The sequence below is a fragment of the Anguilla rostrata genome, chromosome 15, assembly GCF_018555375.3.
Source record: "Anguilla rostrata isolate EN2019 chromosome 15, ASM1855537v3, whole genome shotgun sequence".
Lineage (NCBI taxonomy): Eukaryota > Metazoa > Chordata > Actinopteri > Anguilliformes > Anguillidae > Anguilla > Anguilla rostrata.
Window position 1 is genome coordinate 17,706,467 of NC_057947.1, and position 20,566 is coordinate 17,727,032.

At 40.3% G+C, this 20,566-nt stretch overlaps 4 protein-coding genes across 4 annotated transcripts; all 4 read right to left on the reverse strand.

The window, feature by feature from the left end:
* Nucleotides 1-2,250: 2,250 nt before the first annotated feature.
* Nucleotides 2,251-3,623, reverse strand: LOC135240412 (gamma-crystallin M2-like). Its single transcript, XM_064309832.1, has 3 exons — nt 3,571-3,623; nt 3,103-3,345; nt 2,251-2,675 (listed from the first exon to the last, which is right to left on the reverse strand). The coding sequence occupies exons 1-3, from the start codon at nt 3,577-3,579 to the stop codon at nt 2,403-2,405; spliced, it is 525 nt and encodes a 174-aa protein (XP_064165902.1). The 5' UTR covers nt 3,580-3,623; the 3' UTR covers nt 2,251-2,402.
* Nucleotides 3,624-8,504: 4,881 nt separating this feature from the next.
* On the reverse strand, nt 8,505-9,860 carry LOC135240411 (gamma-crystallin M2-like). Its single transcript, XM_064309831.1, has 3 exons — nt 9,789-9,860; nt 9,393-9,635; nt 8,505-8,958 (listed from the first exon to the last, which is right to left on the reverse strand). The coding sequence occupies exons 1-3, from the start codon at nt 9,795-9,797 to the stop codon at nt 8,686-8,688; spliced, it is 525 nt and encodes a 174-aa protein (XP_064165901.1). The 5' UTR covers nt 9,798-9,860; the 3' UTR covers nt 8,505-8,685.
* Nucleotides 9,861-12,988: 3,128 nt separating this feature from the next.
* On the reverse strand, nt 12,989-14,190 carry LOC135240943 (gamma-crystallin M2-like). Its single transcript, XM_064311016.1, has 3 exons — nt 14,097-14,190; nt 13,486-13,728; nt 12,989-13,336 (listed from the first exon to the last, which is right to left on the reverse strand). The coding sequence occupies exons 1-3, from the start codon at nt 14,103-14,105 to the stop codon at nt 13,061-13,063; spliced, it is 528 nt and encodes a 175-aa protein (XP_064167086.1). The 5' UTR covers nt 14,106-14,190; the 3' UTR covers nt 12,989-13,060.
* A 2,636-nt stretch (nt 14,191-16,826) lies between these two features.
* LOC135240942 (gamma-crystallin M2-like) lies at nt 16,827-18,888 on the reverse strand. The gene is made up of 3 exons (XM_064311015.1): nt 18,735-18,888; nt 17,907-18,149; nt 16,827-17,178 (listed from the first exon to the last, which is right to left on the reverse strand). The coding sequence occupies exons 1-3, from the start codon at nt 18,741-18,743 to the stop codon at nt 16,903-16,905; spliced, it is 528 nt and encodes a 175-aa protein (XP_064167085.1). The 5' UTR covers nt 18,744-18,888; the 3' UTR covers nt 16,827-16,902.
* Between the last annotated feature and the right edge of the window lie 1,678 nt (nt 18,889-20,566).

The following is a 20,566-nucleotide window of genomic DNA, read 5'->3' on the forward strand; positions in this document are numbered from 1 at the left end:
CTTTTGGTACTTTTGGTTAGATGTATTCATTTAAAGGTTGTTAAAATTTCCAAAATATTGGCATTATTAAAAACATTTCATTTGCAATTGCAGCAATATTTTTCATGTTAGGTTAGGGGTCCCACTGTTGCACACAGAGGCTGAGAAACTACAAAAAACTGAAAAAGTCACTGTCAGTACCAGAATATGATTTGAACTTTATAAATGATTAATTTATTGTGGGCTGGGAAAACTTACTAGGTTCCCTGAAATGCATGTCAAAAATGAGCATATTATTACAGATTACAGAACAAAATTCCTTCATGCAAGTGCATGTATATCCCCCACTGGCCAGTAAGTGTTCAGTCATGGTCACATGCCAAAATCCTCAAATAATCCCACAGTTTACCATGGGGAGGAGGGTGCCTGATGCCGATCGGTTGCTGATTGTCTGTGTGTTCTCCCCTCTTCAGAACGTAATAGTTTCTGATGTAGTTGGAGCAGTCAGAGGCCATCAAACGGCCGCTTTCCACCCAATGGTGTTGCAGTGGTTAAAGTATAAGTGCAGGTCTGCGCAGTCACTCATGCACTCATGGTGCCAACATTCAACACTGTCTTCGTAGACTATCTACAAAAATGGACCATGCTTTGTTTACAGTGTCCAGTTTTTTTTCAAGTTGCTCAAAGGAAGAAAAAAAACATTCCATAGAATAATAACCAGTAATACAGATGCCCTATGGTGGAGGTATAGATGTGACAAGACTGTTCGAGATTAAAACACTTCTTATTTTTTTGTGTAGGGGAATTATGTTTCAGTAAATGATGTATAGAATGCTAGAGCACTTGTCCTTTACCTTTTCCCCTGTCATGGGCATGTTAACTTGTGAAGTATCGCCGCTCTCATTCCCTCTCTCTCCAGCTCCTTTTATAAAAATGGAAGCAGATGTTTGATGGCACAGCATAAAGTATTGTCATTCAAATCACTCCTTGTCTGCTATTACAGTCGAGCATATATATGGCTGCAGTTTGGTGTGTAATCAGTAATTGTTCTGTGTTTTTTTCCCACAAGTTCATCACAATTGACAGAAAAGGCTACTGTACACTAGCCCACCCTGCAATCTCTGTGGCATCAGCAGATTATCACAGAAAACCAATGGCCATCCAAACCATCATTAACATGCAGACCTCAACACATAAGGCCTGGCAGTCCCTGGATTTAAACAGGTCTGTGTGTTGGTAAAGGAGAATATTTCTGGGCACCATTATATTGTTCTTGATGCCAGAAAACAAGGAGTGTATACAGAAAAATGGGCCTGGCCTCAGCTGCCTTTACAAATACCAATTTATCTGTCCTAACATGCAAGATGAAACTCTGACCTGATGAGGGCAAGGAGTTTATAGCAGCCAACAGAAATGCACATAACTCTAAAATAATCACACTTCCCAGCATGCAATGCCACACTGATTGCAGGTACACAGATGCCTTGATAGTCATACTTTTTCAGCAATGAGTGAATTCAGTAATTGAACATACTTTGTTGCAAATGTGCCATCTTCCCTCTGTTAATGCAAATGATGTGTTTCAGAGTATATTTTTATTTAAATGCAACCATTTTCATAAATTGCAGAGTGGAAGGAAGCAATATTTGTGGCCATTAAGTGTGGAACCAAAATTCTGCAGAGATCAAAAGCACCTAAAAGTTTTCCCCAAACAAGCCAGGTGTATCACGTAACTAACAACCAAGAAACCAAATGACATTACCAAGTCCCAACACAGTTCCCAAAATTCAGAATTTATTCAAAGCTTCCTAAAAACTCAGATTTTTTTTTTTTTTAAAGTAATTTTTAGAAATGCACTAACAATGGTGAATTGTTGATATAATATATTGAAAACATACGTGTTTATCTAAAATTATAGATGCAGAAATCCTAAAAATCAGCAATATGCTGGTTTTAGCTGGTAACCATTTTGGGATTCTGAACTATCCCAAAAAAACATCCTCATTTAACCATACCCGAATGGACTCATATGGAAGGACTGTCTACTTCAGGATAAAAGGTTTGTACACCTGCAGTAAAAGGATGAGTAATGGGATGGCTGACTATTTATTCAAAGTGTGTACACTATTAGTATTAGAGATGTCCATGTTTATGTTTCTGACTTATTACAAAATTGTGTTATATTTTACACTGTTGCATGCTGCAGCAAGGTATGCAGAGCTGTGAAATTCAGAAACATGAGGAGGAGGGTAAAAATGATCAGGTACAAAGTTTGTGCTTTTCTCCAATTCATTAAATTTATTTCAAACCTTTGTATTGCAACACAAATGAATTTTTATAGGCTGCAATCATTCAAAAGGTAAGCTCAATGATTTCCCAGATTCGGTTAGGCTTTGAAAAGACAGAGAGGAGAAGAAAGGCATTCAGTAATCCATGATGCGCCTGACGGACCCGATCCTGGAGCTCATCCCGCCCCAGTCACCGTACCTCCGGTACTCTCCAGGCCTCATGTAGTACATCCGGCCTCTGTAGTGGGGCTGGTCATAGAACAGCCAGTGGCCTTCCATCACATTACAGGACTGGATGTCGGACATGTGGAAGCGGTCCATGAAGTTGGGGCAGTCGTCCATCAGCTCCATCATCTGGCCTCCAAACTCCATCCTTTCATAGAATCGCATTCTGTGGGACCCCCTCATCTATTTGTAAAAGGATTAGATTGATATTATCACCTGCTATACCACACCAGAATGTTAATATTAGCATTTTAAATAAAAACTAAGTTAAATGCAGTTAAACTAGACAAAGCTACTTCCAGATCAAAATGATCTTGTTTTCAGTAGATAATCCTGATCTAAGATAATTATCGTTTAAAATTCTAAAGTTGGACAAAGTGGATAGGAAAGCATTGTGAAGCTGGCAGTTTAGAAGCAATTTGGTTCCAGGAAAGGACCAGGAATCTCTGTCATGTATTATTTTGCCTCCTGTGTGGGGGCAAAAACTTACCATGGGTAAGTTACTCGCTGTGAAAGAGGCTACCCAAGGTGTACTATAGGATGAAGGAGGAAGACTTCTGCTCCAGCCTCTTCACAGACCCACAGCCAGGCCACAGTTTCAGACACTTACCATGGGGATCATGCGGCAGGAGCGGATACTGTCAGACATGCCCATCCAGCGGTGGTAGTCGGGGTATTCCCCACGGCTCAGGAAGTACTGGTGGCCCATGTAGTTGGAGTGCTCATACAGCATGAAGCAGCCGCTCGACACTCTGCAGGAGTTGCAGCGGCTGAAGTAGGAGCTGAGGTCAGTACAGTCATTCATGCACTCGTAGTGGCGACCTCCAAAGTTCCTTTCCTCGTAGAAGATGATCTGCACCCCAAACCAACAGAAGAAGTTGCCTCAATCACACACAAACCAACAAACTGCACAGTGTATGCAACAAGCTAATGCTAGCACCAAATGCCATACTCAGAGGAGCAAAATGGTATACGCTAATACCTATTTGAGGAAGCATATATCTCCAATACATTTGCTGGGTGGCTCCTTAAGACTGAGTGCAGAACAGAGAGCAGGCCTGTGAAAGTGTAGGCTTACCTTTCCCATTTTGCTCTGGTTGTGGTGATACCTTTGCAGTGCTGGTTGAGGACACCACCTGCAGTATTTATAGGAGAAGCAGTGTGCAGAGTATGCAAATGTCATTCATGTTCTAAAACCACAGAACCTTTTGCCACTGTGTCATCATTTTACCCAAAAGAGACAATTATGTGTTAAAAAATCCTAAAAAAGGGCGGAAAGAGAACAATTTGGTAGTCTTTGTCTCTTAGGATGACTGGCCCAAAGATATTTTTACAGATTTTTCTGCAGCACAAAGACAGGCATTATTTTCACAACAAAGACTCAAGACTAAAAGATGACTATGCAGGCTTACCCTATGCAAAAGGGCTTTTGTCTTGCTTTCTACTTTATAGCTCTCCGCCAGGGCCGGGTGAGAACTTTCTCTATCATCATGTAGAACGTTTGTTTATGTAAACTGTTTTGTCTTCCGTTAGACTTTGTTGACTCAAGCCTCCTTAAATCAGGGTTGTCAGACTCCTGGAGGCCTGGATTCTGGTTTGTGTTTGCACTTAAACAGAATCATTTAAGTTGCTGATGGAATTTGATTACCCCTGTCCTAATCCTACCTGCCATTTTTAAAAATGTTGGTATATGAATGCAAGTGTCAAAGCCCAAAAAAGTATCCAAGCCAATATTTGGCTTAAATTACTGTGATTAGGCCAATCATGTTATCAAACACATTAATCACTAAAATTATTCATGCCCTTTATAAAGAAGAGCAAAGAAACCTGTATAAAAGAAACTATACAATGAATAAGCTATACTAATTATTTAATTCATAATGTTTTTCATCAGGTGTGAAGTGAGCTTTTAAGTCAGATTAAATCAAAACATTTTTGCCCATGCACATTATTGGTGATTTTGGCATCAGAAAACGGTAAAATTTGGTGGTAGGTCTTTAATGTTATGACACTGTTTCACAGCAAATGGATCAAATGGAACGACATCTCATTCATCAGATTTGAACTCAATGAAACAGTGGTGGTTTTAATCAAACATGGCAGTCCACAAGCACAGACCAAAGAGTCAGAAAGATCTTGGATGTTTCTGTATGGATGAATGGTCAAAGATGCCTCCCAATATATTCACCAATCTAATAAAGTTTCCAATACTCGAGAAATATCATTACATTTTGTACTTGATTGTGGTGCTGAAAGACCAGTGTTTTAGAAGACTGCCATTAAATTTGAGAGTGTACCTAACTTTTGCTGTTTGAAACTATTATAATGTGTGGGAGGCATGAAGAATGCTCAAAGTGCTGAAAACAGGGATGTGAATAATTCTGACACCTATACTCTTAGGAAAAAGACGTATTAATTGTTCATTGTTATTTTCTCTGAGCAATTATATTGGTATAGAAATTGATTTCTCATTTTTCTATTATTGAGCATTCAGATATAGTGCATTATATTATTGTATGTAGGAGTCAGATACATCCATATTGGATGATACCTTTACCAGTGCAGCACTTTCTATACCAAGTCCCCGCATCATAAATTCCAACAGAATTGGACTTATATTGGAATTTCATTAAGTTGAATTTAATTCAGTGAAATTCAGTCATGTTCCTGTTTTTTTTCTTTTTTCTTGCCACATATCAGTAGTGTTATGCATTATCAGTACTGAATACCATAAAATGTTGAAGGTACATTTAGGTGGTATTTGATGTATGTAACTTGAACTATTTCAATTGAAACTATCAAATGAGATCATGTTTTGTCTAGTTTGGCTATGCAGTGATACATGATGCTGCAAACGTTAACACAATAATGATTAATATTTTATTAATAAAGTCATATTTCTTTATTCTTATATTATAATATTTTCATTGCTTCAAATCATCATTACTTTTCAAATTTCACATCACTAAGATTGCAGGCCAAAATATCTTGCCTGTGAGATTGAAAATGAGTTCTATAGGTACAGATGAGGCAGGGGTGGCTAGGTATTGGGATGCAAGTTTGGCCAAGTAAAGGGATAGTTTCAGGTTTTCTTTCTAGTACTGGAGAGGATGAGACTCCTCACTATTGCATGCTAGACTTAGATAGCGTGGTATCTCCTCTGATGTAGGTAACTGTGTGGTTGCAGTTGGGGCTTGGGAAGCCATAAATGCAAAGAGTTTTGTTCTCTTCTTTGGCAGTTTCAATGGGATCCTTTCCAGTTGATGGGTCACCGCCTTTAAGAATAAGGAATGTTACATACATGCACAGGTTACGGTCACAAAAGAAATGAATGAAAGAAAATACCAAACCACAGCTTGTTTCTACAAAAATAGTCCTAAAAAGCCAAGATCAAAGTTTAAAAACCACAAGACAGCAGAATATGCCAGAAAGGCAGGGTTAAAAATGTAAAAATTTCAGATGGGCTTGTAAGACCCAGAATGTCAGACCCAGTGCATACCAAACATCAAGATGCAAGGTTCAGATTCCCCAGATGCCAACAGAAGGTCCATGCCCAATGTCTACTTTCAAATTTTACCCTGCAAATTTTAACTGGCTAATGTTAAGCTACGAAAAGTGTAGACAAGAACTGGCTTATCGAAAAGCTGACAAATTTACTTATTAAAGTTGAATTATGTTATTGGAAATAGGGCTAAGCAGTATGATATTTTTATCATCAGATTCATGATTTTATCCTCTTTCTAACAAGACCAAACATGAGCATGTTAGGAGGTCTAGCTCAACTATTGAATAGTCCTCCAGAAATGGAAGTTTACTCCTCCTTCTAACAACAGAGGTGATAGTTGTAGACAAATATTGGTTAAATCCAGCCAATAGTAATTGCCAACTTCAGGCAAAACATTTTACCTGTAATAAAATTGTACCATGTTGGTTTCTGCCATGATCCTTGTTGTATTCTATGGCCATGCTGGACCCCTGACCCCCAATAGTTTTGGGGTTCTGTGTTTCTTCAGAAGATAATAAACCTTTCAAGGAGAGAAGATTCCAGGATACCCCAGGTTTGTAATAGAGTGTTACAGTGATGATGTCTTTTTGTGGGCCAACTCAGAAATCCCATCAGGATTTTGTTTTCTGCAGAAACGAAGATCTGTGGTTAATGTAAGCCTAAGACAGTTTCACGTTTTGTTCTATGAGATAAATTACATTCGTTAATATCTCAGCCATAAATTCCAAAGCCATCATGTGCTTTAAAAAAGTAAGTTGCTAACAAGTTGCTACATTGAAACTAAAATGGTAGTCGTGTATAGGTGGGCTAGTATGGATACTTGGATGGCGGTTGACAAAATGCGACCGTTGTTGTAGGTTCAATGTAGGTATTGTTGAGGTATTAATGGGTGTAATTTATCTTGTAGAACAAAACATGAAACTCTCTTATGTTCACCACAGACCTTATTTTTGGCAGAAAACAAAATTCCTGTGGACAAAAACATTGGTCATCTGCCAAGGGAACACATGGGTCCAAAATGCAAACTTCCGGGTTTTAGGACTACAATCTGTAACAACTGTTGCTCCAAGGATGCTTCCATTGATGTTTGTGGAGGGGAGAAGGGAGAAGGACCACATTCTTAGGTCATGTCAAACAGAGAGCAGCCATTTAATCACAATGTGAACAATGAGCAAGACTGCCAGATCAAATTAAATTGTCTGTCTCTCAATGGCAGTAATTAAAACAAGATATCCTACAATAAAAAGTGATTGACGCTCATAGAGTTGGCTCTGAAATTTTTGCCCCCCCTTGATAAAGATTAACAAAATGTTTTACAAAATAAACAACACAGGAAACAAGTTGTATTTTATTTTTTAAAAAGAGAAAATTAAATTATTTTATTTGTTTGCCAATTGGTCGTTATCAAAATATCCACAAGTTCTGCCCTCCTTAGCAACTGTTGCTATGTACAAAGAAAGAAAATGGCGTCAGCAGACAGCATCTGCTTGGAAGAATTATTTAAACAATGACAGATAGATTAGGGTGGTACAATTTTTAGTTGTATTTATCTACGAAAAATAGTTTATCAGTCATATTTTATATGTAAATAGGAAAAACATCAAACTGGAAATTAAAAATGATTAGGGTTAATTGGGTTAAGTTTGTAATATGTAGCAGTATTGCTCCTTAGCTACATCTAAGGTATCATTCGATCTTCCATTCAGAAAATGCTGGAAAAGATTATATTCTGTTAGTTACTGAATAGTGGTTGCAATAAGAAGGTTTGAAAAAAGTAGCCCAAGAAGCACACACTAATGTCAGCTATGCTTCTAGAGCTACATTGATCTAATGTTAGTCTAAGTTTCGCTGGGCTATGCCCCATTTACACTGCACTGTTGTGGGAGATTGAACCTACATAGCCTAATCATGTTGTGCAAAACATGGAATTGATTTGATTAAATCATTCGCCTAACTACAGTAAATAGACGAGACATGTTATGTGATGTTATTAATTGGCAGAATATCCTATAGCCCATAGCAAATGTATATGTGACTGTCTATGGCATTGACATTAAGCTGCAAGTGCTTTTCTATGAACGTAAAACATTAGCATTTGTTCCCGCAAATCCCACCTCGGACTCAGGAAAATCTATAACTCATTTGTTACATCAAGGATGGTATGGAAGAACTTGATTGGCATGCACAGAGCCCTATGCTCATCCCCATCACATACTTTTGGGATCAATTGGAAAGCCAACTGCAAGCCAGGCCTAATCGCCCAATCAGTGCCTAACCACACTAATGCTCTTCTGCCTGAATGGAAGCAAATCCCTGCAGCAATGCTCCAACTTCTATTATAAAGCCTTCCCAGTAGAGTGGTGGTTGTTAAAGCAGCAACGATGGAGCAACTCCATATTAATGCCCATTATTTTATATGAGATGCTGGATATCAGATGTCCACATACTTTTGGCCATGTAGTCTATATCCTGTATTGGTTGAATGAATAAGGTCAACAAATACAAAGTTTTTTTTACCCACATCTTGTTTATTGCAATATTCTACCTGGTCAACATGTTTCCACATAACTGGTCAACGTGTTTCACATAAAATTTCAGAGAAATGGGCTTGTAGTGTGATTTAAATTCAAGTCAACTGAAAGGCAAGTCTTGAGAATTCCCTGAGTGAGGAGAGCAAAGGAGTTGCATTCAGTAATCCATGATGCGCCTGATGGACCCGATCCTGGAACTCATGCCGCCCCAGTCACTGTACCTCCGGTACTCTCCGGGCCTCATGTAGTACATCCGACCTCTGTAGTGGGGCTGGTCATAGAACAGCCAGTGGCCTTCCATCACATTACAGGACTGGATGTCGGACATGTGGAAGCGGTCCATGAAGTTGGTGCAGTCGTCCATCAGCTCCATCATCTGGCCCCCAAACTCCATCCTTTCATACATGCGCATTCTGTGGGACCCCCTCATCTATTTTAGAAAATAATTAGTCTATCATTAGTCAACAGTCAGGAATTAGTCAATAAATGTTTTACATTGTCATCATCAAGACTGGTGTGTCAAGTAAATAGAATAATAAATTAAGTCAGATGATTACAGATGATTACAGATGATTTTGGGCCTTAAGTTATGTGTTTTATATTGGACAGCTGAAGAGGAATTGAGTTCACACACGTTGTGGTTCTCAGCCTTCTGCCCATGATAAAGAGGATAGATATAATTCTGATCTCCTTCCAAATCAGGTACATGCTGACATGACCAAGGCTGACCACATTTGGCCACAGGGACCACTACTCTTGGGTCATATAATCAGACTTCCATCTCACTGTGAAAGAGGCTACCCAAAGTTTACTATAGGAGGAAGGAGGAAGACCCACAACCAGGCCACAGTTTCAGACACTTACCATGGGGATCATGCGGCAGGAGCGGATACTGTCAGACATGCCCATCCAGCGGTGGTAGTCCGGGTACTCCCCACGACTCAGGAAGTACTGGTGGCCCATGTAGTTGGGACGCTCATACAGCATGAAGCAGCCACTCTCCACCCTGCAGGAGTTGCAGCGGCTGAAGTATGAGCTGAGGTCGGTACAGTCGCTCATACACTCATAGTGGCGACCTCCAAAGTTCCTGTCCTCGTAGAAAATGATCTGCAGTAATGAAGGAAGGTTCACATTGATCAATTAAAAAAACAGGTAACGCAACAATGTTTACTTTTTAAAAAATTAAATTATTATTTCTGATATTTAGAAATACTGGTCAAAGACAAAAAAGTCTCTGTAGATTTTAGTGATGTTTCTTACCTTTCCCATTTTGGCCTGTTTGGTTTTAGCTGGTTCACTCTGACTGTCTTGCCTTTGCACAATTGTTTGAGAACTCTGCCTGTGGTATATATAGTGGATGGGAAGTGCAGACTCTGCAGTGCTTGTCCCGCCTCATTCATATTCAAATTCCACTGGAATTCTTTACCCTTGTGTGTAATCCTAAAAGAGATAATTATCTCTAAAGTTCCCAAAATAGGAGAAAGAGAAATGTTCTGGGCTCTCAGTTGATGGAGAAGCTTTGTTGTCCCACTGCTAACACAAAGCCTTTTGTCAGGCTTGCACTTTTTTTCATGCAGACTCACAAGTGCAAGATTCCCAGCCATTGGTTCTACTTGTTCTGGAGTGGATGTTTCTGCTGTGTTTTACTTTTTGGCTCTCTGCCATGTTTGTGGGAGAACATCTAACAATCCTCTGCATCAATTAATTTCAAAGAAAATTCAGTTAAACTTTTTTCTATTTTATTTTAAGTTTGACTAATGTGCCAGTCTATCTGTTTTTTTTAACAGAAAAAATTATAATGTTAAAAGACAACATATATATAAGAGGAAAGTGGTACTTGCATAAAAGCAAATAGCCCTGAGCTATTTGTTGGTTATCGCTAGCCTCGTGTGATGCAATGTTTTGTCATACTGTCGTTGGCTATGGGAACTTCTCCCATATCATGGTTTATGTATTTAAATTGTCAATCATAATCCTCATCACCCTGCAACCCTGACCAGGAATAAGCGGGTTAGATAATGGAAGGATGGATGGATGATCGATGGATTGATGAAGGGATAATCTTCATCATCACCATCCAGTGCAATTCTAATCCTGATATTTTATTAATACTAAATTTATTTAAAATGTTTACGCTTATCAGCAATCACAAGTTTTGGTCTATAGATGCAATTCTGCTGTTTTAGTTGTTAATGGTTTTTTAATTGTGTCAATCTAATCCGCAAGAGAAGTGGATGTGGGGTAGAGCTACAATGCAATACGTCCTTAGGACCATTGATAGAGGGGAGTGTGCCCGTAACCTGAGCACAAGCATCTTCAGTATTGGGCCACGCTAAACATTTGTCATTTTGTTTTCTTGTTTTGAAGAAGGCAGCGGATTTAACTGGTTTGCTCTCAGAATAGGATTGTCACAGATGATGTGGGACTGTCTTGAGATAGGCTCACTTTCTTAAACATGCTGATTTAAAATGTAAAGTGTTACCTTTCAATAAACACTGTATAGTGATGTCATCGTCTGTGTGACTCAAATTATGGGAGAGCTTTTGGGAGTGATAGTCTGCTGGGTCACCTACATGTATGACAGGGAGTGTGAACTGTGGTATGTGATATAAAAATTTTAATATGTAATGTCAATTGGTTGTTGTGTTGTGTGTCAAATGCTTATGGGAATTTATGGTGAAATGCCTGGGAATATTTGTACTGTGAGTATGTAAAGGTTGTTTTTATCATGTATGAATGTTTTAAGTGGCCTGCTGTTGTTCATAGGTTTTTTGTTTTATAACTCTGGGCTGTGTCACTGTTTGGTGTTACTATTTTGGGATCCTTCTGGCTTATTGCTCTTGTACTTTATTTGTAATGCTACTGCTGAGATTGCAACATGATCTGCCACAAACTGTGAAACTTAGCACAAGGACTGTGACTAAATCTAACAATAAAAAGCTATGTGCTTTTATATAATACTATTGTCTTTGATTCCTCTATAAATGGTGGCAAACCTTACTGTAGCCTTCTAACATGACATCAAGTCAGTAATTCATCTTACTAACTTAATCAACCAGCAGGAAGCAATTATTGGTACACTGATTAAATGTCCTTAATATGAATCCTTTTCTAGAGTGTGAAAACTTTCCCTAGATGACCGTCTGTGTAGATGTTGTAATACAGGTAACTAAGAGAGCCAATGCATTTGTTTAAGGGAGTATTTTAAAATAGCAAGCAGAGTTTGCATTTTATTAATTATACTCCTCTATACTGCTCTGCCTATAGCTTCAGTGTGTTTTGTTTGCCAACCCCTTGCCTTTTTTGTTTTTGTGAAAGAATGTTCCAAGTGTCCCCTTTGCAGTAGATGGAGATGGCAATAAAATGCAACTGTTGCTCATGCAGTCAAAATAAAAAGGGATATGTTTGAAACCGTGAAGGAATAAAGACTGCCCACGCAAGAGCAAACGCTCCCTTGTGGTTTATTCATGATTCAAGGTTTCAACCAAAAAGGTCTTCTTCAGGAGTACAGGGCATGGGTCAAAATATCACAAGCCACCATATGCAGAAGACTTTGAGAGCCGACTTATAGAGGCTACGCTGCAAGATACAAACCTCTCATCAGCAGCATGATTTGAAAGGCCAGATCAGAATTTGCCAAAAAAAAAAAAAAAATACAGAGATGGGCCAGAAACATTCATGGACAGATGTGACCAAAATAAATCTTTACTAAAGCGATGGAAAGCCAAAAGCATGGAGAAAATAAGGAACAGGCAAAGCATATGACCTCATCTGTGAAATATGGAGGAGGTGCATATAATTTATAATATCCAAAAGGACATGTATGTGAACCCTCCAAATATTTGTTATTCTGCAATAACAAAGTGATCCGATATTTTTCTTCCTTTGGATTTATGGCTTTTCTGAGCACATATTTGGTTTCAATTCAGCTTATCTTTGGACATTCAGCCTATTTGTTTGATTGATTTTGTTTCATTTCCTGTTTTATTATTATTTTTATCTTCTGATTGATTCCCACCCTCTCTAAAATATATCAGGAAAAGTATAACTAAATACTTCATGTACTATTTTTTGCTGTAGCGTGTGTGTAGCATGAAATGTGTATGAGATGCTGAGTAGTTTTGGCCTGTAGTGTGCCTGTGTGAGTTGCTGTGTTGTTTGGGTTGTAGTGTGCCTGTGTGAGTTGCTGTGCTGTTTGGGTTTTCGTGTGTCAGTGTGAGATGCTGGGTTTTCGTGTGTCAGTGTGAGATGCTGTGTTGTTTGGGTTTTCATGTGTCAGTGTGAGATGATGTGTTGCTTGGGTTTTCATGTGTCAGTGTGAGATGCTGAGTAGTTTTGGCCTGAAATGTGCCTGTGTTAGATGTTGTGTAATTTGGGTTGTAGTGTGCCCTTGTCTCAGCTCCCCCTTTCCCTCACTGATAGAGCCCCTCCAATCACACAGAGAACAAAACCAAAAACACTTCAGGACAGATCCCATTTTATTCAGTGTGTGAAAAAAGGTAAATAGCAAGCATTGCACAAGGAAGGTCCCTTTAGTAGTGGTCCATGATGCGTCTGATGGACCCGATCTTGGAGCTCATCCCGCCCCAGTCACTGTACCTCCGGTACTCTCCAGGCCTCATGTAGTACATCCGGCCTCTGTAGTGGGGCTGGTCATAGAACAGCCAGTGGCCTTCCATCACATTACAGGAATGGATGTCGGACATGTGGAAGCGGTCCATGAAGTTGGGGCAGTCGTCCATCAGATCCATCATCTGGCCTCCCATGTCAGGGCGCTCGTACATCCTCATCCGGAAGGACCCTTGATACTGTGTAGGGGGAGCAGAAACCATTTTGATCTGATACCTTAGCCAGCCATTGATAGGTGGGAAATGCAGGTAATTTACTTATGGTGCTTCTTAGAGGCATAGTGTACATGTATTTCAGTGTGCTGTCAGGAAAATGAGTAGACTCTTACCATAGGGACCATGCGGCAGGACCTGACGCAGTCGGTCATTCCCATCATTTGCTGGTAGTCAGAGTACTCTCCCCTCCTCAGGAAGTACTGGTGGCCCATGTAGTTGGGGCGCTCGTAGATCATGAAGCAGCCGCTCTCCACCCGGATGGAGTGGCAGCGGTTGAAGTAGGAGTGCAGGTCAGAGCAGTCGCTCATGCACTCATGGAAGCGGCCACCGAAGTTCCTGTCCTCGTAGAAGATGATCTGAGTAGAAACAGCTGTGGTTTATTCATTGGAACGTTTACTCCCATGCTTACCGGCTGAATGAATGTAATGGCATGTTGCTGTGTATAAGCGGGGCATGTCTTTGTGTGGGGAGTGTTTGTGTGTGCATAAGTGTGTTCATGAATGTGTGTGTTTTTGGGTGTGGTGGTGTGTCTGAGTAGTGTGTGTTGGTGTATCTAAGCAGTATATCAGTATATATGCTGTGTGTGTGTGCGTGTGTGTGCATGTGTGTGTGAGCATGCACATGTGTGTGTTAGTGCAGTATGTGTATAATGACGAGTGGTATGTTTCAGCAATATGTGTGTGCTTGTATGTCTGAGCTGTGTGTGTGTGTTAGAAGCAGGTACCTTGCCCATGGTTGCTGTATTGAGTCCCTTGTTATACTTACACAGGGCAGGTCCTCCTTATATACTATCCTACAGGGGAAAGGTCTGACTGCCAGTTTTGTCATTCAAATCAGTGTGGACTGGAGTCAGCACAAACCTTACAGGTGTCTTATGGCCTCAGTGGTAAAGAATGCCCACCATTGCTGGCCCATGCTCTGTCACCATGGTTTCCAGCAAAAACCACAGCATTGTGAGCCCCTGAAATGCTCACTGAGTGCTTGTCCCTGTAACCAGGCTGGTAAATAACGCTCACCTCTGGAGTTCCAGCTTCACACATAGGCCACACGGCCATGTTTGCTCTCAACTCTGACCCAGGCAGAATGTTCCCAGGCACATTTCCACAGAAATGCCATTAACTAAAAGACAGTCGCATTAGTATGTAAATTTGAAATATTTTTCGTGGTCACAAACACATAGCCTGATGTAATATGAGGAGTACAAATATATTCTTCGATGGACATGTCTCAACAACCTGATGTGGTTGGAACTACGGTATATTTATACTGAAGACAGAAAATATTTATTAGAAATATAATACAAATCTTTGTTCAGGTTCAGTTCTGGAGACTGTTACTTTACAGCTATATAAACCCTTTTTTCTCTGAGCAGTTTTATTAGAGTGGAAGAATACAGGTTTCTCATATTTTTGAGTTGAAAATATATCTTATTACTGGTATTATTTATTGTATACTGCCTTTCAATTGTATTCGAAGAATTTTGGCACACTTGATTAAATATTTTAATTATATATAATAAATATAATTAAAATATGTTATTAAATAGTTATATTAATTAAATTATTATATAAAATATATTAGTTACTTTACAGCAATACTGGCAGAATGTGTAGTTAGGCTACATGTTAGCATACAGAAGTGTGTGTAAACCACACATTTATGTAGGCGTACATTTTAATCTGAATTGACCTTTATATGTGTATGAAGGCCATTAAAAGCTTAAAGTACCATGAAGAGCCTTTGCAAAAATAAATATAGTGTTGCACGTGATCCTATTTTTTACTTAACATTTACTCCACCTATGGGACCAGAATGGAATTGCTCCCTGGAAACGTGTACAGAGTGCTGAGGATGAAATTAGTCATTCCCCCCTCTCCCCTCAGTTTGTCATTCAGTATTACAATGACGAAAAAATAGCCACTATTGTCAAGTCATAGCCCTGTATGGGACCTGCAATGACCTGTATTGGTTTTCTGAAAATTATTATAAGACAAATTATTTTATATCATCAACAAAATTCTGGAGCTTGACCCAGTGAGCAGGCAGATGATTATGAAACCTAGTCGTTAATTAATGTCACTCTACCCACTGTAATGAGGCAACTATACACAGGAACATCTGGCTTCCTCACCACAGGACTGACGCTCCACTGAGTCATGTTCACCGTTAACTTTTTCTGGTCAACCAAGGTATAATTAAGTGCTTGTCCCCTTCCTCTTGTGACCCTGCAATAAACTCACTGCTTGATATATTAGGCGCCAGCTTGGGGCAGGAACACCTCTTGGGAGGACATGGGGAGCCTGATTTAACATGCTTAAACATTAAAGTAGTAATCAATGTTTTATCTATCAATGTTTGATTGACAGCTCCAAATACCATGAGCCAATCAAATGCTTGTGTGTCCAAAATAATCTATCAACCAGGTTCCAAGAAACGCATGAGGGGTTCTGTGATGTCAGTGACTGTGAAAATAAAAAATGTATTCCATGACGGACTTCACTGCGTGTCCCAACTCACACCTCTCTTGATCACCGAGACTTGCCTGAGTTGGCCTGCCACCATCCCCAAAATAAACCAAACTGGTTTATTTCCCTCTGATGGCTGTTTTGAGGAACAAGTACAGACTGCTCTTCCAATATCTCCCTTGCAGCCGGACCCAAGTGGGAGATCTGTGCACATCCAAAGTCGTCTTGACTGGAACCCTGTCGCAACCCCAACATTACGTGTCTACGTTATTTCATGAAGTTGGGCACTACATAATTCTGATTGGTTGTTGAATTTAATTTGTTCTGATTAAACCTGACCAAAAACTTCACTACGCTACAAAGCAAAATGAGCTCAAATTAGCTCTGCATATTTTTTGCTTTTGGTTTGTTTGTTTTAAGGCTGCAAACCAGTTGAATCTGAATGCTTCTATCACTTAGCTGCTTACCATTAGCTGGCTTGCTGACTTAAAGATCAATGCTTGTGTGTCACCTGCACACTACTAGTGAAATGATTACATTAACACTGACATAAGGGTCAGCTTGTTTGTGAGCCATCTCTAATTACAGAAGTAAAGAAACTTTTTTTTAGTGGAGAATATAATGTTCAGCTTTCACAGGCCAGACATGCGCAGTCTAGGCCAGTGGTCTCCAACCCTGGTCCTGGAGAGCTACAGGGTCTGCTGGTTTTTGTTTTCATCTTATAATCAGCACCCAGTTGAGACCCAAGACACCAGGTGAGTTGGGTTAACTGTGGAATCAAATTTATTCATGAAGTGCAGAGTCACTATGAAAACCAACAGACCCTGTAGCTCTCCAGGACCAGGGTTGGAGAACACTGGTCTAAGCTTACTTCTAGGTTTCAGTAGCTTGGCTTGTCTTGGCTGAGGGGGCACTTTGAGGTTTAGACCCACACGTTCCCTCTAGCTGACACTGATCACTGTCCAAAAAGAAAAACATGAACACCTCTGTATTTAGAATCTCCTTTTATTGATGAGGCAGCAAATAGGGGAAGAAGAAAGGTACTGGGGCTGGTGGGGGGGCGGGTTAAAAATCGGTGATCCTGCGGAAGGAGCCTGTGGTGGCGCAGGTAGCGCCCCAGTCGCTGAACTTCCTGTATTCGCCAGGCCTCAAGAAGTACTGGCGCCCCCTATAGCTGGGGTGCTCGTAGAAGGTCCAGTAGCCGTCCATCACATTGCAGGAGTAGATGTCACGGTTGCGAAACCGGTCCTGGACCGACTCACAGTCCTCATTGAACTCCATCATCTGGCCCTGGAAGTCCGGCCTTTCATAGATGCGCATGCGGTAGGGCCCACCGCTGGTCTGTAATGACACAGTGCAGACAGCAGGGGGCATCAGGGGTCTGAGGCCAGGAGAACTCGGAATGCTGACAAAGGTATGCCCTGAATTTCTTTCAGGTAGCAGCCTCCTTCATTAATGACAACTGGACAACTGGGTGAACAGTCCAATTGTGCTACTATCAGAATATAACCATTTTCCATTATAATACAGTAATACTGTATTGATACAGTCAATTAATAGATTATAAATTAATACAGAATAGTATATATCCATATGTCTATCTTTCTACTGTGACGTTACATACTTGAACTTAGGCATGCTAAACTTTTGTCCTTAAGATGAAGAATTTTGGTATGTCTTAACAGCCTTAAATGATGTTCGCATAAAGGATGATTTAAAGAATGATTCTGTTATGTCTGTTAAAGTTGTTTATCTAGTTCCACACTATTATTTTCTAACACACTGTAACATCAAGTGACCGGTGACCATGGACAACTAATGCAGCAGGTGATCTGTACATTCAACCACACTGGCAATAATGACACATCAACTTAAAACCAGTAAATTATTGTTTAAAGAACCTGTCTGGTCCTCTACTTATATACTGTATTTTCTCCTTCTAAATACTTACACTCCCTCAAATAAACCAAATCAGATAGTCATGGCACAGGTGGTCTCTTGTTTCATTTATGGGTCCTACAGTGATGACATCATAAAGGGAGCACCAGACCAACCCATGCACTACTCACATAAGAGAAGGTGCGGCAGGAGCGGATGGAGTCATTGTAGCCCATCCAGCGCTGATATTCGGGGTACTCTCCTCGGGTAAGCACGTACTGGTACCCTGAGTAGTTGGGGCGCTCGTACAGCACCCAGCAGCCGCTGTCCACGCGGATGGAGTTGCAGCGGCTGAAGTGGGGGTTCATGTCGGGGCAGTCAGTGTCACACTCATAGGACCGCCCCTGGAAATTCTTGTCCTCGTAGAAGATGATCTGAAGGCCAGCGGAGCAGAATATTTCACAAAAGTGAAATTGGAGAGGCAGCAATATGCAGGAAAACGTTCAGTGTTTAACATTTTCATTGTGTAGTGATTCATTGACTAAGTGTATTTGGAGAGTTATCGACTGTTAATGACCTGTTGAATACATGAGCGAGGTAGAGACTGTTAAGGAAAAGTTTAAACATTTTCATTCATGTTGATTTTCAAATTTATGTTTTAACATGCATAAATTAAGCACTGAAATACTGTACAACTTTTTCCATTATCCTGTCTTTTAATAGAAATATTTATCAAAATATTGTACTACCTCAGAAATTATAGACTGCCCTGAAAGATTATTAATGCAATAGAAATGGGAACTCTGTTGTTCACTGCAGTCTGCATGAAAGTCATTAAAGCAATTCAATTCTTCATTTAATGGCCAAATGGAAGTAGCTTCACTAAACAGAGACTAGGGGCTGCTGCAGTGTCCACAGCTTACAGACAGTACAGCCCCTATGGTCTCTCAGTCTTTCTCCACACAGATAGTCTTTCATCCCCCCTGCCTGTTCCTCAGCCTCAGCTGTGCAGGTCTTACCTTGCCCATGTTGTGTAGAGGTCCGGAGGGTCTTCACTGTAATGCTCATGGGAACAAGGCTAGGGCCAGTTTTATAAAGCTCAATCAGAGGCGGCGGGATCACAGGTTTTGTTATTTTAATGAGCAGGATTTGGGTTCCAGTCAGTGCTGCCAAGGTCCTGATCCAGCCCATAGACTTAAAAGCCCTGATTCATCAGGGCAAAAAGGCCTAGCAAGGCACATTGCTCGATCCCATTCCCCTTTATACATCTCCCTCGAAAAGACATTTTATCCACTAATCCACAATAAAGGGATTAATGTTTATGGTGTGGAATGTTTAAAGTCATCACAAAGCTGGCCCTGCCACTGCCCATCCATTTATGAGCAGCTGTGAGGCACTGTAAAGGCAATAAGACTGGGGGAGGGGCCAGGGGCTGGATTATGGTCCCACCCACTTCTTCTAGCACTTCATTTTTTCACTCTTCCTTGCTTTGAGTATGTGTATCCATCATTTCTATACCTACTGCCACTCTCATCTGCCTACTGAATACACTACTGTATTGCATTTTGAATCTGATGTTAGATAGGTCTCTTCTAAATACATTGAATGTGAAGCCAATGGCAGTGTAGTCAGCAGAGCATTGTCCATGGAGGTTGGCATGGTGATAGCACACAGCACACATTAAAAGCACACAGAAATATTCAATATTAATCTAAAACCATGAAAGAACACACAGAAGCCATAAGCAAAGGCATTGCTTGCCTCTTGTTAACATGCAGGGCCCAACTCCTGTCTTCTATCTCACTCTCCATGCTTCTCTACCGAGATCATAAATCACTGAGATGGGATTTTTTTTTTCCTTTTTCCTAGTAATATATATATATATATATATATATATATATATTTCACTCCTCTGTCAGTCTTGATGAGTGGCACACTTTTGAAATCTGGGAAGCCAGTTGAATGCCCCAGAATGCAGCTGTGCACCAGAGGGCTGTTCAGGTGGTACACAGGTGTCTGATTGGCCGAAGGAGACGTTGTTGAAACAATCTGCTGCCTCACCCTCCTTCTCTGGGTGATACTACAGCTAATTGTGCACTCTGCAGAACATGCCCACAGTGGTCCCAGGCTGTGATTCTTTCTGGAATCGGGGGGACTTCATAGCAGCAAACACTCAGATAGATACATCCCTCAGGACTCTTTCTCAGATCTAAAGGTACACTTTTATTACTGTAAATAATGTTGAATAATCCTTCCGTGGGAAAACTCAAATAATGTTGATATTCAAACTCCATCACCACAGGAAACAATGAAGTACAATAATAAAATGGGTCAATGCATCAACTCACCATATCGTGTACATAGTGCCACCTAGTGGGCCAATGTGTGAGTGTCTGATGGGACCTCAGCAGATGGATTTCTCTGATTATATAGCCCAAATGCACCTATGCAGGGTTTGATATAATCTGTGCATCCTAGACAGGACAGGCCCTATAAAAATATTGCTGTGAATAACAAGTTAAGCTAAGCAAAGTTTATTTGCTCTTTATTGTTTTAAAGGTCTGGTTCCTTAAATTGTAGATTTTCTTTGATGCTCCTTCATGATTTGACACAATCCACAATCTCAAGTAAGTGGCAGTCAATGAATCATACTTTAACAAAAAAAATAAAAAATACTTGAAAATCTGTATTGCATATGAGAACAGGCGCCATTGTGCTACCAGGTTATGGTACCCAACACTATTCATGACTCAGACAGCTACATGACCACAGGGTTGGCCCTAAACTCTCAGCATACTGCTGGCAGCTGGGTAGGCTACTATTGGGAGTCCTTTCACAACAACGTGATTAA

Excerpts from the sequence above, each read along its gene's own strand:
- LOC135240412 (XM_064309832.1), bottom strand. Across the intron at positions 2,676-3,102 it reads CCTGCCGCATGATCCCCATG|ATGAGGGGGTCCCACAGAAT; the intron begins GTAAGTGTCTGA and ends TTTTACAAATAG.
- LOC135240411 (XM_064309831.1), bottom strand. Across the intron at positions 8,959-9,392 it reads CCTGCCGCATGATCCCCATG|ATGAGGGGGTCCCACAGAAT; the intron begins GTAAGTGTCTGA and ends TTTCTAAAATAG.
- LOC135240943 (XM_064311016.1), bottom strand. Across the intron at positions 13,337-13,485 it reads CCTGCCGCATGGTCCCTATG|TATCAAGGGTCCTTCCGGAT; the intron begins GTAAGAGTCTAC and ends CCCCCTACACAG.
- LOC135240942 (XM_064311015.1), bottom strand. Across the intron at positions 17,179-17,906 it reads CCTGCCGCACCTTCTCTTAT|ACCAGCGGTGGGCCCTACCG; the intron begins GTGAGTAGTGCA and ends GTGTCATTACAG.